The 17,656-nt window shown below is 55.6% G+C and overlaps 1 protein-coding gene across 1 annotated transcript in view; it reads left to right on the top strand.

The window, feature by feature from the left end:
* The first annotated feature begins 3,867 nt into the window (after positions 1-3,867).
* Positions 3,868-17,656, top strand: part of NIBAN2 (niban apoptosis regulator 2) — a 51,414-nt gene continuing 37,625 nt past the window's right edge. The window contains exon 1 of the mRNA XM_032308399.1: positions 3,868-4,121. Within this exon, the coding sequence (XP_032164290.1) occupies positions 4,067-4,121 (55 nt within the window). The 5' untranslated portion in view covers positions 3,868-4,066. The remainder of the gene's footprint in view (positions 4,122-17,656) is intronic.

A 17,656-nucleotide genomic window follows, 5' to 3' on the forward strand; every position in this document is an offset into this window, starting at 1 on the left:
GCCGGTAAGGACCCATCTCCCTTGCTTTTGCTCATACTGACACCTTTACCCGGGGTGCCCTCTCTAGCCCTAACTATCCAGCCTTTGAGTAAGGGTTGCTATGCGCATCTGACGGAACATTATCTTTTGAAAATCCTTACAATTAGTAATTCTTCCAATAAAGAAGTCGTGAGGGCTGTCGGATGAGGTAGGGAATGCCGCTGGCGTGATACCTGGCAGGGGGCACGAGGTCCGTGAATGGTGGCTATCCGTGGATCGTCATTGAATAGGCTTCCTCTCACCAGTCGGGTCTCCAACTGTCATCTCCCAGACTGTCTTCCTAGGTGGCACCCCTACTCCTGTCACTTTAATCCTTCATCCCATTTTATCTTTTTTTTTTTAAGATTTTTATTTATTTATTTGACAGACAGATCACAAGTAGGTAGAGAGGCAGGCAGAGAGAGAGGGGGAAGCATGCTGCCTTCTGAGCAGAAAGCCTGATTCGGGGCTTGATCCCAGGACCACGAGATTATGACCTGAGCCTAAGGCAGAGGCTTTAACCCACTGAGCCACCCAGGCGCCCTCATCCTGTTTTATCTTAATGCTTATCCTTTCTGAATCATCTTGTTTACGTACTGCCTTTCTCCCTCCAGCATTGAACATATCTCCTGCAAGGGCAGGAATCCTGACCACCGGGGACACTGATATAGCCCCAACACCTACAATAGCACCTGACACACAGCCGGAGCTCCATGCATTCATTTATCGTTTTAAAATCAACTTTACTGGGGCGCCTGGGTGGCTCATTAGGTCCAGCGTCTGCCTTCAGCTTGGGTCATGATCCTGAGTCAGACTCCCTGCAGGGAGTCTGATTCTCCCTCTCCCTCTGCCCACCCCCTACTAAATAAATAAAATCTTAAAAAAAAAATCAATTTTACTGAAGTATAATTTACATGTAACAAAATGCATCCATTTAAAGTTTTATAGTTCAGTGAGTTTTTTGTTTTTGTTTTGTTCTGTGTTTAAGTTTATTGAATCCAGCTGATTTTTTAAACTAAGCTCTATGCCCATCGTGGGGCTTGAACTCCGGACCCCAAGATTAAGAGTTACACACGCTACCAACTGAGTCAGCCAGGCACCCCTAGTTTGGTGAGTTTTTACAAACAGGTACTCCTACATTGAAGGCATAGACCATTTCCAACCTCCCTCAAAGTTCCCGTCTGGCTTTTTTTTTTTGCCATCAATTCCCCTCCACCCCACCCCTAGGTAAAATGTGTGTGTGTGTGTGAACTGAATGAATTTTTTTTAAAGATTTTATTTATTTATTTGACAGAGAAAGACACAGAGAGAGAGGGAACACAAGCAGGGGGAGTGGGAGAGGGAGAAGCAGGCTTCCTGCTGAGCAGGGAGGCTGATGTGGGGCTCCATCCCAGGATCCCGGGATCATGACCTGAGCCAAAGGCAGACACTTTACGACTGAGCCCCCCAGGTGCCCCTGAACTGAATGAATTTTGAATTGGGACTGGCCCCAAGGTTTGGGGGAAGTTATTCACGTATGCACACAACATTTTGTAGTTTAAATGTCTTTCTACTTTCATGGTCTCATTTGCTTTTCACATATGAGGCCGTGGATGCTCAGAGGCACTAGGTGACATATGATGGGGGGGTCTCCAAAACCAAGAAGAGGGGGAGGGGGCGGCTGCTGGGCTAGGGGCCTGGCATTCTGGGCAGTTTGCGGGTACTCCAGGCTGACAGGCCCGGGGGGTGCCATAAAGGCAGGCAAAAGGCTGCTTGGGCCCCACCTCTGGCCCTGGCGTCCAGTCTGGGGAGGTGCCCTGGGGTGTCCAGATGCCAGCGGGCTCCTCTTATCTCCTCAGGGCAAGCAAGCCTTCCCGGTCCCTATAGTTCGGGCTGTGGGGAGAATGAAACAAGGCTAGTACCCTCTCTCGCTTCTGATTACTTCTGTCTGGTTGCTCAGAGAGAAGAGACAGACACTGGGTATCAGGAGACTTGACTTCTGGCTGGGTTCTGCCTCTGCCTTGCTGTGTGACACTGGCTAGTCACTTTCCTTCTCTGGGCTTCAGCCTTCAACTTGACTTCAACTGCATCTGATGACTAGTGCCTGAATCTGTTCTGCCCTTCAAAGACTGGCCTCTGCCCGTGCTCTCTCCACTCCCTGGAATGCTGTTCTCCAATGTTTGTTGTCAAAATTCTCGTTTTTCTGCTTGTAGTTCAGGTGCTAGTCCCTCTGTGATTGTCCTCAAAATGGAATGTTCTGCTCCTTCCTCAAGTTTCTATAAGCTCTCAAGGGCAGGGACTGTGATGAACAATGAGAGAATGGTGGGTTCTAGGTACGGAGATGACCAATCCTGTGCCAGTCACTTTGTTATGTGCTTTAATCCTCACAACAAAGTGTCATTATTTTCACTTGACAGATAAGGAAACTGAGGTTCAGAATAATGCCACTTGTCCTGGGTCACAGAGCGGGTAGGACAGCTTGGGCAACTTCTCTTCCCCCAACCCTAGCATTTTTTTTTTTAAAGTTTTTTTTTTTTTTTTTTTTTTTTTTTTTTTTTTTTTTTTAAGTGCTGTACACCCCAGGTGGGGTTTAAACTCATAACTCAGAGATTCAGAGTCCTCTGCTCCTGGGACTGAGCCAGCCAGCAAGCCATTCTCCCCACCCCTCCTCCGCTCCACGCCCGCCCCCCCTCATCCCAACCCTGCATCTTGCAGAGGGCCTAACAAACAGGTATTTTTCACTTGTATGATGAATGACCGGTAAGCCACTGGCTGCATGAATGAGTGCCAATGTCACATTAATCAACTTCAAGCCTACATTTGGTGGTGTGGACTGGACTGAAGTATCTGTGCTCAGTAATGTTAACTTTTATTACCACCATTCTTTGCCTTTGTCACACCTACAGTAAGAACTGCCCAATCACAGTGTGGGATAAATGGGTGGCGAGTACTCAGTCCCCAGGGTAAGCAAGCAGAAACTGCATGACCTTTGGGATGCAGGAAGGGGAAGTCTGAGCATCCGCGGCCAAGGAAGGCCTCTGCCACCCCAATTCACGATTTTGGGGATCCCTGATGTGAACCTGTTTCCCCTCCTGGCTTGGGTGGTGTCCAGGGTAGGAATGGAACACATTCCTGTGGTACCCTGGACCCACGCATGCCCAGCCCCGCAGGCCCGACTGATATCCATGCATGCAGGTCCGTGGGATTTGAATCTTTTACAAACTGGAAAGTTCTATTGTTTTTTCCATTCCTGACCTGCCCTGTCCCACAAGCCACCTCCCCAAGTAAAATACCCATATGCTGAGCCTGAGGAATGTCCGCCTGGCACTGGCACCGGGGGTGACTCCTGGGCCCCTCGCCCTCCCTGCCACCTCCCCTTTCCCTGCACTATTGCGCAAGACAGGCGGGCACACCTTCTGGGGCAGGTCGGATCAAGGCCAGGAACTTCCTGAGAGCCGGAGGCGGCGGGCGGGGGCGGGAGGAGTGGGGTGCGAACGCCAAGTTCCCGCACCTTGGCCTTGGAGTCCCCTACCCGTTCCCCACGACCTGCTCGGCGTGATTCTCTTCCCGCGCGGCTAGGGGTGGAGGTGACCCTAGGCTGGAGCCCCCCAGGGCGCTCCCCGTTCTTTTGATTCCCCCATCAGCCCCATCTCTTTCTTCGGCTCGGTCTGGGTCCGGCGCGCGCCTCGGGGCGTCCCTCCTCGCTCTCCCTCTCTCCGACTGGTCTTTGTCCCGGTCTTGCCCGCAGTCCCGGCCTCCCCCGATCCCCCGCCCGCAGCCCTCCCGTCTGCGGCGGCGGCGGGGGCGGGGCTCAGCTCGGGGGGCGGGGCCGGGAGGGGCGGGGCGGGGCGGGGCGCGGCGCGGCGGGGTTGCTGCGCGGCGGGCTGGGCGCTGGGCGGAGGCGGCGGGCCGGACCGACGCGGCTGGGCTGGAGCGCGGGCAGAGCAGAGGCCGCAGAGAGGGACGGCGGGAGCGGGCCAGGCCGGGCTGCATGGCGCCAGCGACGTCCTCCTGAGCGGCGCGGGCAGCGACGGGCGGCGGGCGGATCGGGCCGCGGCTCTTCCTCGCCATGGGGGACGTGCTGTCCACGCACCTGGACGACGCCCGGCGCCAGCACATCTCAGGTGAGTACAGCGCGGTGCAGGGCGCTGGGGGGTCCCGCGGGGAGCCCCAGGGCCACGCCCCCAACCCGGTCGGCCGGCGGCGCAGGGGCCGGGACTCCGGACAATCAGGCCCCGGGCAAGGCGGGAGTGGCTGGGGACCAAGTCCTGCCTCCGAGCTTGTTCCCTCCACGTTTGGGCGCTCCTTCCTGCCCCCTTTGAACTCGCCCTTCCCCCTCCTGAGGGAAGTCGAACTTCCCCGTCCTCTACTGGAACCCCCTCCGAGCCCGTCCCTTCGAATCCCCAGCACACGACCCTGAGGGAGCTATGGCCCACACGGTCAGCGGTCAGCGTGTCCTGATCTTCTACCCTCACTGTCCGGGTCCCCACCTCGTCCTGGCCCCAGCCCTAGTACACGTGGCTGAGGCTTCTAGGGACAGGCCCATCCATGCCTGGGCTGAGCCTGTGGGGTGCACAGGAGGGGTCGGTCAGAACCCCTGCCCTTTGACTCGGGCTCAAGCAGGGTTCTCCTGCCTGCCCGGCAGGCGTGTCCAGGGCCAGAGCCCAGCCTCCTCAGCCCCCTCCTTCAGCCAACCCTGCTCCCAGCCTGTCACCGCACTGTGGCTACTTCTCAGAAGGGCGAGGGACCCCAGGCTTCCTGGGGAAGCCCCAGGGTAGCAGCAGGGTCTGGGGTTCCTCCTCCCCCTACCCTGGAGAATGGAGAGGTGGGGTGAGAATCTCAGACTGCCTGGGAAACTTCGGTTTTGTGGTTCACCTCTCCCGCCCTGGGTGAGGCTGCCTGGGTGGAATCCCAGCATCTGTTTCCCAGCCGTTAGGTCGTAGGGAAGTCTCTTAATGGCCTGGCACCTCAGTTTTCTCCTCTCTGAAATGGGGTGAATAATTTCTTATTAATACGTTGTTGAGAGACTCTATTTCATGTAGCTTGCTCAGCGCAGGGCCCCGCATGGAGGAGGCACCCATGCCCGGGGTGCTGTTCTGTGTGGGGTGTGGGGTGGGTGCAGCTGATGGAAGGAGTTATCTGTTCCCCGCGTTGAATTCACCACTCCCTGTCCAGTGAAGCCGGAGCACTGTGTCTACCTCCATGTGTCTTGATGTGTCCTGCGGTCCTGTAGTGTTTCAGCAGCTGTGTTCTCCCTACTTGTACTCCTTGAGAAGGGGGACCAGGTGTCCCTTAACTCTGTGTCTCCAGGACCCCATGGTTGAGGACAAAGAGGGTTCTGGGAAAGGGTTGTCTAGTGACTGTGGCACTGGGCCTGGAGTTCCCCCTTTGGGCCAGGCCTGGGCCCTGGGCACAGGGGTGAGCGTGAGGTAGAAATGAGTCAGACCCTCTCCAGCCCCAGAGCAGCAGGGGGTTAAGTCCCGGAAAAGCCTCCTTATAGGACGGGCCTGGACTCTGGGAGGAGGAAAGCCAGTCGGAGTCTTCCTGTCCCCTCCCTGTCGGTGGCAGCCTCCTGGGGCTCTCTAACAGTCCATCCATTCACGACCTCCTGTTGGGGCCCCTCACCCGGCCTGGGTGGGGTGTGCTGCTCCTTCTTCGGTGGGGTTTTTCCTTCCCCCACACCCAGCCCCTGCTCTCCCCCTTCTTCCTACCTCCTGGGCTGCGAACTGCCAGCCCCCTCCACCCCCCACCCCCCATTTTACAGGGGTGGAGACTGAAGCCACAAAAGGTGAAGTGTCCTCTCCTGGACAGGGTTGGGTTTGTTCTGTGGATACTAGGCTGTGCCCACTCAGCCTGCTGGCCCCTCTTCTCAACACTTCAGGGCTATTAATAACCCTCTTCAGATGCCTCACATTCCTGGTCCAGGCTCACCTGGGGGAGCGTCTCAAGTCGGGGTTGGGAGGTTGGAAGCCCGGCAAAGACTCTATCTAGCCCCCTCCCAAGGAAGCAGGCCACCTTAGAAATTTCTTCTGGAGGGAATGAAGGCTAGCCTTTGGCACCCCTGGCGATCTATGCACCCTTCTCACCCCACCCAAGGAGCGGTGAGCCCTTTTGTGCCAGACAATTAAAATTCCAGAGCCCTCCCTACCTGGGGCCACCCCTTTGGAGACGTCAGCATTTGGGATGGCCCTTCCCACAGTCCTCTGGGCTCCGAGGCCTGTTGGGGTTCCGTGGCTTGGTGGGTGGGCGGCTTCTGCAGCTTCGTGCCCACCCTGCGCAGGTGAGCAGGTGAATGCCAGCCGGCAAGTCCTGGCAGAGGTCAGGCTCACTCCTGCCCACGGTGGCATTTTGCTGCCACGGTGCCTTTCATCCTGGGATTTCAAAGCCCCTGGCAAGCAGGGGCTTGTTCTCAGAGTAGCAGCCTCGTGGGGCTGGTGGCAGGATTAGTCCCTCCTACTTTTCAGGAGGGAGTTTGATGGAGGAAAGAGCCCTGACCTGGGAGTCAGGAGGCCTGGGTAGCCTCAGGCAATCACTTACTCTCCCTGGGTCTCTGTTTCCCTAGCTGTGAACTGAAGGCTATAGGCGACCTGATGGCTGAATGAAGTCCTTTCTGGTTCTAAGAGTCTCAGGGTCCCAAATTTTCATCATGAATCTCCTCCAGATTTGGGCCAACTCAGGCTTCTGATACTGACTCCACATTCTGTGAGCTGATGTGAACTTGGGCCAGCATCTTAATCTCAATTTCTTAATCTGTAGAATGGCATTAATAGTAGTTTCCTGCTGGGCTCTGTTGCAAGGATTTAATGAGATAATGCTGGTAAGACTAGTGCCTAGTGCTTTAGGGTACAGCAAGTGCTTAGCAAACAGTTTTTTATTCAGCAAAGCCGTTTTTATTCAGAATGCTCATTTATTGTATTTTATTATTTTTATTTTTTTATTTTTTTTTATTTTTTATTTTATTTTTTTTTTTTTTAAAGATTTTATTTATTTACTTGAGAGAGAGACAGTGAGAGAGAGCATGAGCGAGGAGAAGGTCAGAGGGAGAAGCAGACTCCCCGTGGAGCTGGGAGCCTGATGCGGGACTCGATCCCCGGACTCCAGGATCATGACCTGAGCTGAAGACAGTCGTCCAACCAACTGAGCCACCCAGGCGTCCCATGTATTTTATTATTTTTAAAGATTTTATTTATTTATTTGAGAGAGAGAGAACAAGCAGGGGGAGTGGCAGGCAGAGGGAGAGGGAGAAGCAGGCTCCCCACTGAGCAGGGCTCCATCCCAGGACCCTGAGATCATGACCTGAGACGAAGGCAGATGCTTAACCTAGTGAGCCACCCAGTCCCCTGACAATTGTCATTTACTCTGTCATTGATTCTCCAGTGGGTGAGGAGAGTGGCCAGGTGTTTGGAGTGCGAAGGGGGCAATTGTTGCCATGGTGTAGGCCCTGTTTCTCTGAGATTGTCTGGTCCCTGGTGGTTCCTCGGATGCAAGAATCGGCCAGCGTTTTCAGAAACCTTGAAATCCACGTTCCTTGTGCACTGAGAGATGTGTGACATGGATGTAGGCTATCTTGAGCGGGTGTGGAGGGCTGTGAGGGGCCCCCACTATGACTAGGAAGGAGCTAGGACATGGGGAGGTGGGGGATTAGGTCCACGCCCACCTCCATCTGGCCCAGAGGACTGGGCAGGGATGAGAGAGCAGCAGTGTCTGGATGGCCCCGTTGGTGTTACAGGAGGGTTCTCTGCCCCCAAAGCTAAGATAGAATAAGTGAGGGAGGATCTATGGCCATACCACTCTGCATGCGCCCCTTCTCGTCTGATCTCGGAAGCTAAGCAGGGTTGGGTCTGGTTAGTACTTGGATGGGAGACCACGTGAAGCAGCGAGCTCACTGTTGCTCCATAGGGTCTGGGTGCTGTGCTCTTGGCAGGAATCCTAGGATTGCCTGGGGCGGGGGGCCCTTCTACCTCTAGGACAACCTTGAAGGACTCAGCCCTTCTGGAAATTCTGTTAGTCGGGATGAAACTGTGGGAGCCAAGGGAACCTCCCCCCACTCCCCACATACATAAACTGCCTATAAGATTTATTATCTGAAAGGGCTGGTAAGGTAGTTTGCCAGGACCTGTGCTCCACCCTTCAGCCAGGCTCACCTTTCCCTTGCTAATTCTTTTTTAAATAGCAGCTTTATTGAAACATAATTTACCTGCCAGGCAATTCACCCACTTAAGTATGCAGTTCATTGGGTCTTGTGTGTGTGTGTGTGTGTGTGTGTGTGTGCACACGCGTGTGAATTTTAGAATGCTTTCATCGCCCCAGAGAGCAATGCTGTGCCCAGTAGTGGTCACTCCCCTCCCCCAGTCACCCCCCACCGTGGGCAGCCACGGCTCATGTTGGCTGGTCACACAAGTAATGCGTGCACCCACCACGTAGCAATGTAAGGTGAGAAAGTGTTCTCCGCTTCGCTCCCACCCTTTGGGAGAAACCACTGGAGTCTGGTGCATCCCCATGTCCAGACCCACGTCTCTGTGGACACACGTGTTTAGCTCTGGGTGTATGAGCTCCGGTGGTATGTCTCTGTGGCCGGACTTTTCTTTCACTCTGTCTGTTGCAAACATCTTTCTGCGTCGCAGCCCGTGAGTTGGCCCCGTTCTTCTGCAGGTTTCCTTCTGTGCATGGTGCCGTTTATGTGCCCCATTCCCCCCACTAACGGACACTGGGGTGGCTTCCAGTGTTCTGCGGGAATTCGTGGCGCTGCCCAGACCTCTCGTGCGTCTCAGGCCAGGTTCTGGCATCAGAGAGGCCTCAAAATGGAATCCCGGGTCCCATTGTCATGTAGTGACACGGAGCCTCTGAAAAGGCTGTACACGGTTGGAACTCCCTCCCGCTGGTACAGTGTAGCTCAGTACGAAGTGCGATCACCCTTTCTGACAGCTGGATACGAGAAAAAGGGAATTTCGTTTATTTATTGAGCAAAACGAATAACGCCTTTTTCCGAATTGATTTTGCAAACCTACCTCTCCACATTTGGGAAAGGGCTGTGGGTCCCCAGCGTAAAGGGAAGAAGGAAGGTGTCCCCTTTCGGCCACCCTGTCCCGCAGGTGCATGGCTTCCTAGTCCCCGCCCTGGGGCTTTGCAGGGAGACCAGACTGGCCGGAAACAGTGCCCAGCCCCAGCCCTGCCTGGGCCTCTGCCCCTCGCCAAGGTCTGGGTCAGCCCCTGGGGGCGAAGTGTCTGGGGATTCTGTTCTCTTGTGTCGGTCTAATAGAACGCGCCTTTTGTTGGCGTTGACCCTGTCCTGCCTCTCCATCCAGCCTCCACTCTGTTCCTTTCCCATCGCTGGGCCTGAGTTCTGGCCTCACCCCACCATCCGTCCCGCACACACAGCCAAAGAGACCTTTCGAAGCCCAAACTGGGTCATGGTCCCCGCTGCCCGAGGAATGAAGTTTAGAGACGGGGATAGGACTCACTCACCACCGCCCTGTGAGCACCGCTCCATTTTTTAGCAGTATTTCTTTCTTTCTTTCTTTTTTTAAGATTTTATTTATTTATTTTGACAGAGAGAGATTGCAAATAGAGAGGAAGGTGGGGGCGGGGGTGGGTGGAGAAGCAGGCCCCCCGCTGAGCAGAGAGCCCGATGCGGGGCTCCATCCCAGGACCCTGGGATCATGACCTGAGCCAAAGGCAGAGGCTTAACCCACTGAGCCACCCCGGCGCCCCCATTTTTAGCAGTATTTCTCCTCCGTGTTTATTGTCCCACATTGCTGAGACCATGACTCCATTTTTGCTTGCTCCTTTCACTTATAATAAACATCTTTTCTGGGTCTCTAGAATCTCCCTGCAGGCATTCCCAAAGGCTGTGTCGTGTTCCCCCAAGGCCACTTCCGAACAGACATTTTTGTAGCCTTACCCCTAATGCTGGTTTCTGCCATGTCTCACGGTGACTGGACATTTGGTTTTTCGAAGCAAACTGAGTCACTGTATTTGTTTCTTTTCCTGCTCAGGTCAGCTGCCCTGCTGAGGACAGACTCATGCCCTTGACCTGCTCTCCCCCAGCCTTGCTTCCCTCAATCTGGGCATTTTGAGGGAGGCTCCTTTCTGGGAACGTGCAACACCTCTGAGTGTCTTTCCAGTGGGAACAGGTTGCAAGGGGCTATCTGTGAGCAGGGGACAGGGGCTGATGACATTGGCCTTTGGGTGTGTATGACCACGTAAGTCTGGCTACTTCTCCCGCCTGTGGCCTGCAGGGACTCCATGGATGCGTCTTCTGCGAGAGGGTGGTGGCCGCTAGAGCAGGGAGGGGCTGTATCAGGCTCTGAGCAGTACCTGTAAGATTAGCAATCCTTTAACTGAGCGTTTACTCTGTGCCGGGACTTCCTTTGCCTGTATTATCTCTCTGAATCCCTACCCTCAGTGCCCTATCCCAACATTTAAAGGTAGGGCAGGGCAGTGGCAGGTCCAGACACAGGAGTCCAAGGCCTTAGCTGGTAGAACCATCCTCCGCTGTGATGAGATGGTTCCTGGTGCCTGGATTGAGCCTGAGGACAATGTGGAAAAGGCCCCAAAGAGAGGCCAGCGGTGGGGGCAGAGAGCCTGGGAGGGGAGGGGAACAGGGTGGCGTGTGTCAGAGGCTCCCGTGGGCTGCACAAATAGATCCCTCCCGACATTACTCAGTCTGAGACTCAAGTCACTCTGGACCAGTCCCGTTGTGCGCGGCCCCCTCCTCCGCCGCAGGCTCAGCTCGTGACTCACCGCTGGCCTCCCTGTAGTCATCAGGCATCAGCTTGTGGTTGCAGACATTCCTGAGCCGCTTTTTCCTTTCCCCCTGCCCTGCCCCCATCCACTTCCCTGCCTGAGGACCGGAGGGTTTTTCTCTAGATGGTGCTGGTCAGAGTTTTAAAGAAAGGAAGGCAGATCCCTAGCTTTAAAACCCTGCTGGGTGGGACAGAACCACGCCCCTCTCCTGGTAGAATCTTACTTAGGGCCTGAGTCACAGAAGGGCTGTAATCTTCTGATCGCACAGATTTAAAACTGGAAGAACAGGAAGTGCCCACCTCGGCAGGGCACCAGGATCCACCCGCTGGGAACTGTCCAGGTTTAGGGATGCACTCCCTGTGGCCTACAGAAGTGAAGGGACCTGCCTGGTGACAGAGTGGATGGTGAGTTAGAAGCGGGGAGTCGAGAGGTTTGAGGCAAGGCTCTGCAGTCAGACTGCTTGGGTTTGAGTGCCAGCTTTGCCCCTGGAGGGGCTGGTCGTTGGGGCAAGTCAGTTACCATCTCTGACCCTCTGTGTCCTCCATACTAGAGAATGAGAGCACTGGCTGCTTAGGGCACAAGGTCAGGAGTGGCGGTACAGCATACAGGGCCAGTGGGGGGCGAGGACACGGTGCTCTTAGGAGTGTGGCCCTTGGGACCCGTGTCAGGTGGGTCCTGTGACCATAGACACCTTTACCCTGTGCCATGGACCCCAGGAAGGAAAGATAAAAGAGAAAGACACCCACCCCTTGCCCGGCCATGTGTGTCTAGAGCTAGGCCTGTGGGTCTCAAGCCTGGTCCCACTAACCATTTGCTGTGTGACTCTGGACCAATGGAGGGACCTTTCTGCCTTTTCTCCTCATCTGTGACCCAGTATTGACTCATGAGAATTCTCCACCACTGAAAATCTTTTCTTTTCTTTTCTTCTCTTTCTTTCTTTCTTTCTTTCAAGATTTATTTATTTGGGACAGAGAGATACAGAGATAGAGAGCATGAGCAGGGGGTAAAGGGCAGAGGGAGAGGGAGAAGCAGGCTCGGAGCCTGAGGTGTGGCTCAGGACCCCAGGATCACGACCTGAGCCAAAGGCAGCTGCTTAACTGACAGAGCCACCCAGGCGCCCCTGAAAATCTTTTCTTAGGGGTCTCAAGGTGACTTCCAAAGGCAGGGCTAGGAGGGCTTTGATGTTAGGAGTCAAAGTGGAAGATCCCTATGGTGCGCCCGGGAGACCCCACAAAGGTGTGATGAGCTCTGCCCCTGGACGCACTTGGGCTTTCTTTCTTTTCTTCTTTCAGTCCGTAGCTACTGAGCTCCTACTGTGTGCCAGGCACTGTACTGGGCACCGGGGACACGCTCATGCATGCTCTTCCGTGGCTCTTGCCCACGTGGAACTTTCTGGCTAGGTGAGCAAGGAGTGTTCTCAGAAGGGTGGATCTTCTGTGGGAAGGTGTGAGACGGGGTGGCTTAGTGGGGAGGAGAGGGTTGAGGTGACATGGGGGGAGCCAAGGGGCTGGCCTTGGAGGAGAGGGGACTGTGCCCCCAGGATCCTAGGGAGGCTTAGGAGGGAGCGTGAGAGGAAGAGAGCCCAGGGGTGAGGGATGGTCTTGACCAGTGGGTTGGGTGTGGAGCACGTCAGGGGACAGTGTATATGGGGGACACAGAGCAAGCAGGCCTCTGTGATGGTGATGTGCGAGGCTGGGGAGATCTGGTGTCCTCCCTTGTCAGCCTTGTGCGGTTGGTAGATCCCGTAGCTGGTTTCATTAAGGCAGCCAGTGGCCCTGCAGCCTCTGCTCCCATTCCTCCGATGACGGGAGACTCACGTCTTTCCTGCTGCTCTGAGTATGAGAACCTTCTTCCTTTCCAAGGACAGAGCGGGAAGAGGGCTGGGTCTGGATGCCAAGGACCTGGTTTTGAGACCCTCCCTCAACTACCCTGGAATTTGGCAGGTGCCTTCCCTTCTCTGGGTCTCAGGTTTCTTATCTGTGAAGTGGGCATAACGGTAGCCCAGCCCTGCTAGGTTGTGAGGGATTGATGAGAGATGTGGGTAGAGCTCTTTGCGTTAAGAAAACCCAGCTTCTGTTGCCATTCGCCCTTGCTGTGTGTATGGTCCATGATAGGACGTTCGCCCGGGCGTCCCTCCTCTCAGTGTGATCCAAAGTGCAGGGCGTGGCTCCAGCGGGTAACTGGGCGCCCAGCTGGGGCAGAGGAAGAATGAATTGTGGTCTGCAAAGTGTGAAGCCCGCTCTCCCACCCACATATCTGTGGCCAAGACAGTCGTAGCAGCTGTCCAGCCTCCTCACGCCTCATGACGAACAGAGCTGTTGTGTCCAGCCAAGTTTGTTAAGCCAGAATCTTCTGGAAGAAGTGTCCTTTGGGCAGAGGACTACACACTCTTGTGCTCCACCCACATTTAATCACTCTACCTGCCGGCAGCCGTTTGTGGCTGGTGCCAGGTGACCTTTGGCAGGTCCTTCTCCCTCTCTGGCCTTGCTTTGCCTATCTGTGTAATGGGTCGCTAGGACAACTTTGTACCCTTTTAGCTCCGAACGCTTGGAGCCTGTGGGCCGTGGGCTGTGTTGAAGGGGAGGGTGTGATATTTACTGCGTGATGCCATCTTGCTGTGGAAGGAAGCGCTCTCTCTCTGAAAGCTGTCTTATGCCGGGCCTGGCTGTGAGGCATGAGGCGCGGGCATGAGGCGCTGACATGAGCCCTGATCTCACGGGACTCATGCCAGCCACAAAGTTTCCATCAAGCTGGATGTGATGTGGTTTCTGTTGCAAAGACAGAGGATCTTTATGTTTTCCAAAGTGCATATTGGTTTAAACCACTTGGTCAGCCCAGCTCAAGAGGCAGCATATCTGGCCTTGACTGAGAGGACCTGGCTTCTGCCACCCTGTGGCCTGGGGCAAGTTGCTCTCCCCTTAGAGCCTGAGCTGTCAGTAAAATGGGAAGGTGAGCCCTGCCTCTGGGGTGTGAAGCTTTTGGGAGGCAGTTGTCCCTGGCATGTGGAAGGTGCTAGGCGAATGGCAGTTCTGTTTTAGCGGAGTTTGCCGGTGGGGTGGGGAGCTGTCATTTGCCCTGGCCTACGGGGATTTCAGGGGTGACGTGGACATCCAGAGGGCGAGAGAGCTGACAATTGTCCTTCTGTTTCACTTTTTGTTTTTGCGTTTTTGTTTATTTTTTGGAAGGGTTCCCTGGTGGGAGGTGGGGCGGGGAGAAGAGAGAACAAGGCTTCGACTTTGGGAGGCTGGGCCGCACTGGGCTGGCTGGGAAGGTTTGCCTGAGGTTTGCCGGTGGTCTCCTGTGGCCACAGCTCCCCCTTGCCCTGAACTTCGAGCTTGCTGATGGGCAGGGTCTGCTTTTCTTTTTCTGGCCTAGACCCTTCTTCCTCCTCGCTGGAAAGGACCGACCCTTTGCTATCATCTACTTTTATTCATGACTGAGTAAAACCGAAGCCCAGAAAGAGCAGAGGGCATACCTAGCGTGTCCGAGGCTGCAGGCTGGGTGGGAATGTAGGTCCCTGTAGGCCCCCGCCTCCTGCGGAGTATGCTCCATCCCTGTCCCTATGGACGGCCCCAGACTGGTCAGGGAAGGAGTGGTTGGCCTGGGTGGGGCTGGAAAGGTTATAATTTTGAAAACCGGGTAAACAAACAAGCCCTCGGTGAGAGAGAGGCAGCCCTGTGCTAGCCTTACAGATAGGCCTGTGTCTGAGGAGACAGCCCGGGCCTGTCCCCATACAGACAGTGAGGTGTTGTGGTGGATTAAAAAAGGCAAAGCTACCCTCCCCTCATGGCCCCACTCCCATATTTAAGGCTGCCGGGAAGCGGGGAGGGGGGCCGCTGCCCAGCCTGGCCACAGGACAGCCCTCCCGGCTCAGCCCAGCAGTCACGGCTCCTGGGTGACTTTGGGCAAGGGGCTCCCTCCGGGGTCTTGAAAGTGCAGCGATCCCTTCTCTACAGGAGGCTGGTGAGGGTGGGGGAGGATTTGAGCTGGTGTTGAGCCCTGGGAGCCCGCTGTACACTTCATTTCTCTGTGGCTGGAGGCGGGGCCCCCGCTCGGAGCAGAAGGGTGACTTTCTCAGTGACCCGAGAGTCAGCCTGCTCCTGGGAGACAAACTTACGATCCGAGGCAGGCCACAGTGGGCCGCGCAGCTCAGCTTTCCTGTTTTCTCATTGAGATAGGGGCAGAAGCCGAGAGGAGCTACTTCTGGGCCTTGCCCTGCCATCTGGGGGCTGGGCTGCCTGTCTGGCCTGCAGCCCCCCAGGGTGGGGCCCAGCACACTTCCTGTGAGATTAGGGGCAAAGCCTCTTTTCTCTCCTTCCCTTTTCCTACGTCCCCACGGTGGCCTCTAGACTCTCTAGCTCTGTGCCCGGGAGCTCAGTGTAGCCTCCATTCTGAGCCTCTGTTCTCCCCATAGTGCAAGGAAGGGGTTGGGTGAGGACCTCTCAGAGGCTCTCTGGGTCAAGTTCCAGACTCTGAAAGGCCTTGCAGGACCCATAGACGACCCCCAACATCCCCCCCTCCGCCGCCTCAGCCAGGAACACCCTTCCCTGGGTCCCGCCCATGGCCAGTTGGCATGGGGTCCCTCCTGCAAGCCCCTCCTCAAGCAGTTGTGGTAGATTCTTGTCCATGGTATGAGGACCATGAGGGCTCAGTCACCATGGGCTCCCTTGAGGTAGACCGTATGGCCTCACAGGTCAGAGCGTGTCCCGCCAGCAGCTAGCCAAATGCCCTTAGGACTGTTGTTGGCGTTCTTTGTGCCCTGGAATCATTAGCTGTAAATTGGGAGTAATAATAATAATACTTCTCTGGTTAAATTACATTACGTGTGTTTATAAATTGCATTTATGCACCCTTTAACACAGTGCTGGGCACAGTAAATGCTCCATAATCAATAGGTATAATGAACGTGTATTAATTTGTTTTCATTCCCAAGCAGTGACTGAATGGTAAATGTCATTATGAGGTTTACGGTCTTACAGCGGAGGGGACCTGAAGCTGTTTGGGTGAAGGTTCTGGGGGGTGGAGAGGGTGCCTTGGGTGGGGAGGTCGAGGAGGTGGGGCAGATGCGGGCGGGTTCAGAGCCCCGGCTGGTGGTGACTTCCCCTCTGCCCATCTGGAAGGAGTGGTCCGGGTCCCACCACCGCTGTGACCACAGGCCTGGAGTGCGTGCGGCGGTGCACGGGCTTCCTTCCTCCAGGCGTGTATCCCTCTCTGTCTGACTCATGCCTCCGTGTCTGCCTTTTGTTCTTGTCCTTGAGCCCCCGGGGGTGAGGCCAGGAGAAGCAGGGGCCCAGGGACTCCCTAGTGGACAGGCGGACCCTCTCTGCAACACCCCCCCTCCCCATTTCATGCAGTGGAGGGGACACTGGGTCCTGATCCTTGTGGTGCCCCTGCCGACTCACGGGGTGTCAGGCACCAAGCGTGCGTTGCCCAGTGGCTTCCTCTGTGCTTGGCCCCCGAATCGAGTTTACCCAGGCCCTGCCCGTGTGGAGCTCAAGGCTCTGCAGGAGAGACGCATTCAACCAACGGTTACCAGTCACTCATTAATTAATTATCAGAGGGCAAATCGTGACCAAATGCCCATCCTCCTCGCCAGCTCGCCGGCGTGCCGGCCCCGTGGGCTCTGTGGTGCCTCCCATGTGCCCTCCGGCCACAGATGAGGAAGCAGGTTCCTGGGGATTGAGGGATCCTCCCAGTTCCCTTTCCTTCTTGGTGCCTCCGTTTCTTGTCAGGATAATGGGCCCGAATGGGAGAGGCACTGCTGCTGGGTGCACACGGGGCCTGGGCTGTGCCCTGGGTTTGAGGATGATCAACACCAGCCTCAGGGATTGCAGAGCTGCTGTGCCGACCTGGCTTTGTGGCCCCTGGAATCCTTCCTCTGAGCATCCCTAGACAGAAATGGGGGTACGGAGTCCACCATGATGGAGGGATTGTGTCCTCTAAAGGCTGTGTGGGCAAGGGCTGCCCAGGGAGGGTGATCCTCCTCAGTTCCCACCACCAGTATGAGCAATGGTAGAAAGATGGCACCAAGCCCCTGGTGAGCCTGGCCGGCCATTCTGCATCAAGAATTTACCCGAAAGCATCCAGAAGGTTAGATTACGTTAAGGGGGAGAATCAGTGTCTATCCACAGGTGATGTTCAGTGGACCAGTGAGAAGCCACTCACTGACTGGACTTCAGAAAGAGGCTCCCCCTCTGCTCCCCCAGGTAGCAATAGCAGCACATGTTTGCTGGGCACTGCTCTCTGCCCCCTGGGGAGGCACCTGTGGCCGTGGATGGCGGAGCAGGTGGGGGTTCAAGCCAGAGGTGGTGGATTGACGACCTAAACGGGGTCCCTCTCTGTGCCAGGCAGGGAAGATTGGTGTGGCTGAGCTGGTGAATTGGTGGGGAGTCAGTGGGTGCCTGTCCAACGGGGGCAGTCTGCCACCCACCTGGCCTCCAGCCCGCAGGTGTCCTCACTCAGCGCTTCACCGGAATGCTGCTCTAGGCCCACCAGGTGACGTGCGGGGCATGCCGGCTGCCCTGGCCGTGGGCTGCTGGGGGTTATGTGGGGCATGCGAGACCACTTTTGGCTACGTTTGGGGCTTTCCTTGGACTGTCTTTCTCAAGACCTTAGCTCGCCGTGCCTCAGTTTCCCTAACTGTAAAGGCCATACGCAGCTACCATCCTGTGAGCTTTATGATGCCATGCCCGGTGCCTGGCACATAGTACCCTCAAAGAGATTTCTGCCTTCAGGGCCCAGTGCCCCCACCAAGGGAGTCTTCACTTTTCAACTCTGAGCTTTCTCAGATCTCTGGCTCTTGTTGGTGGTGTTATATAGGCAATATCTATGATCAAAGAAAAACTAGAAAATAAATAGGAAGGAAATGAAAATCGCCAATAATCTGAACCACCCAGAACTAATGATTTTCAGG

Source organism: Mustela erminea, chromosome 12 (assembly GCF_009829155.1).
Source record: "Mustela erminea isolate mMusErm1 chromosome 12, mMusErm1.Pri, whole genome shotgun sequence".
In the NCBI taxonomy this organism is placed as follows: Eukaryota; Metazoa; Chordata; class Mammalia; order Carnivora; family Mustelidae; genus Mustela; species Mustela erminea.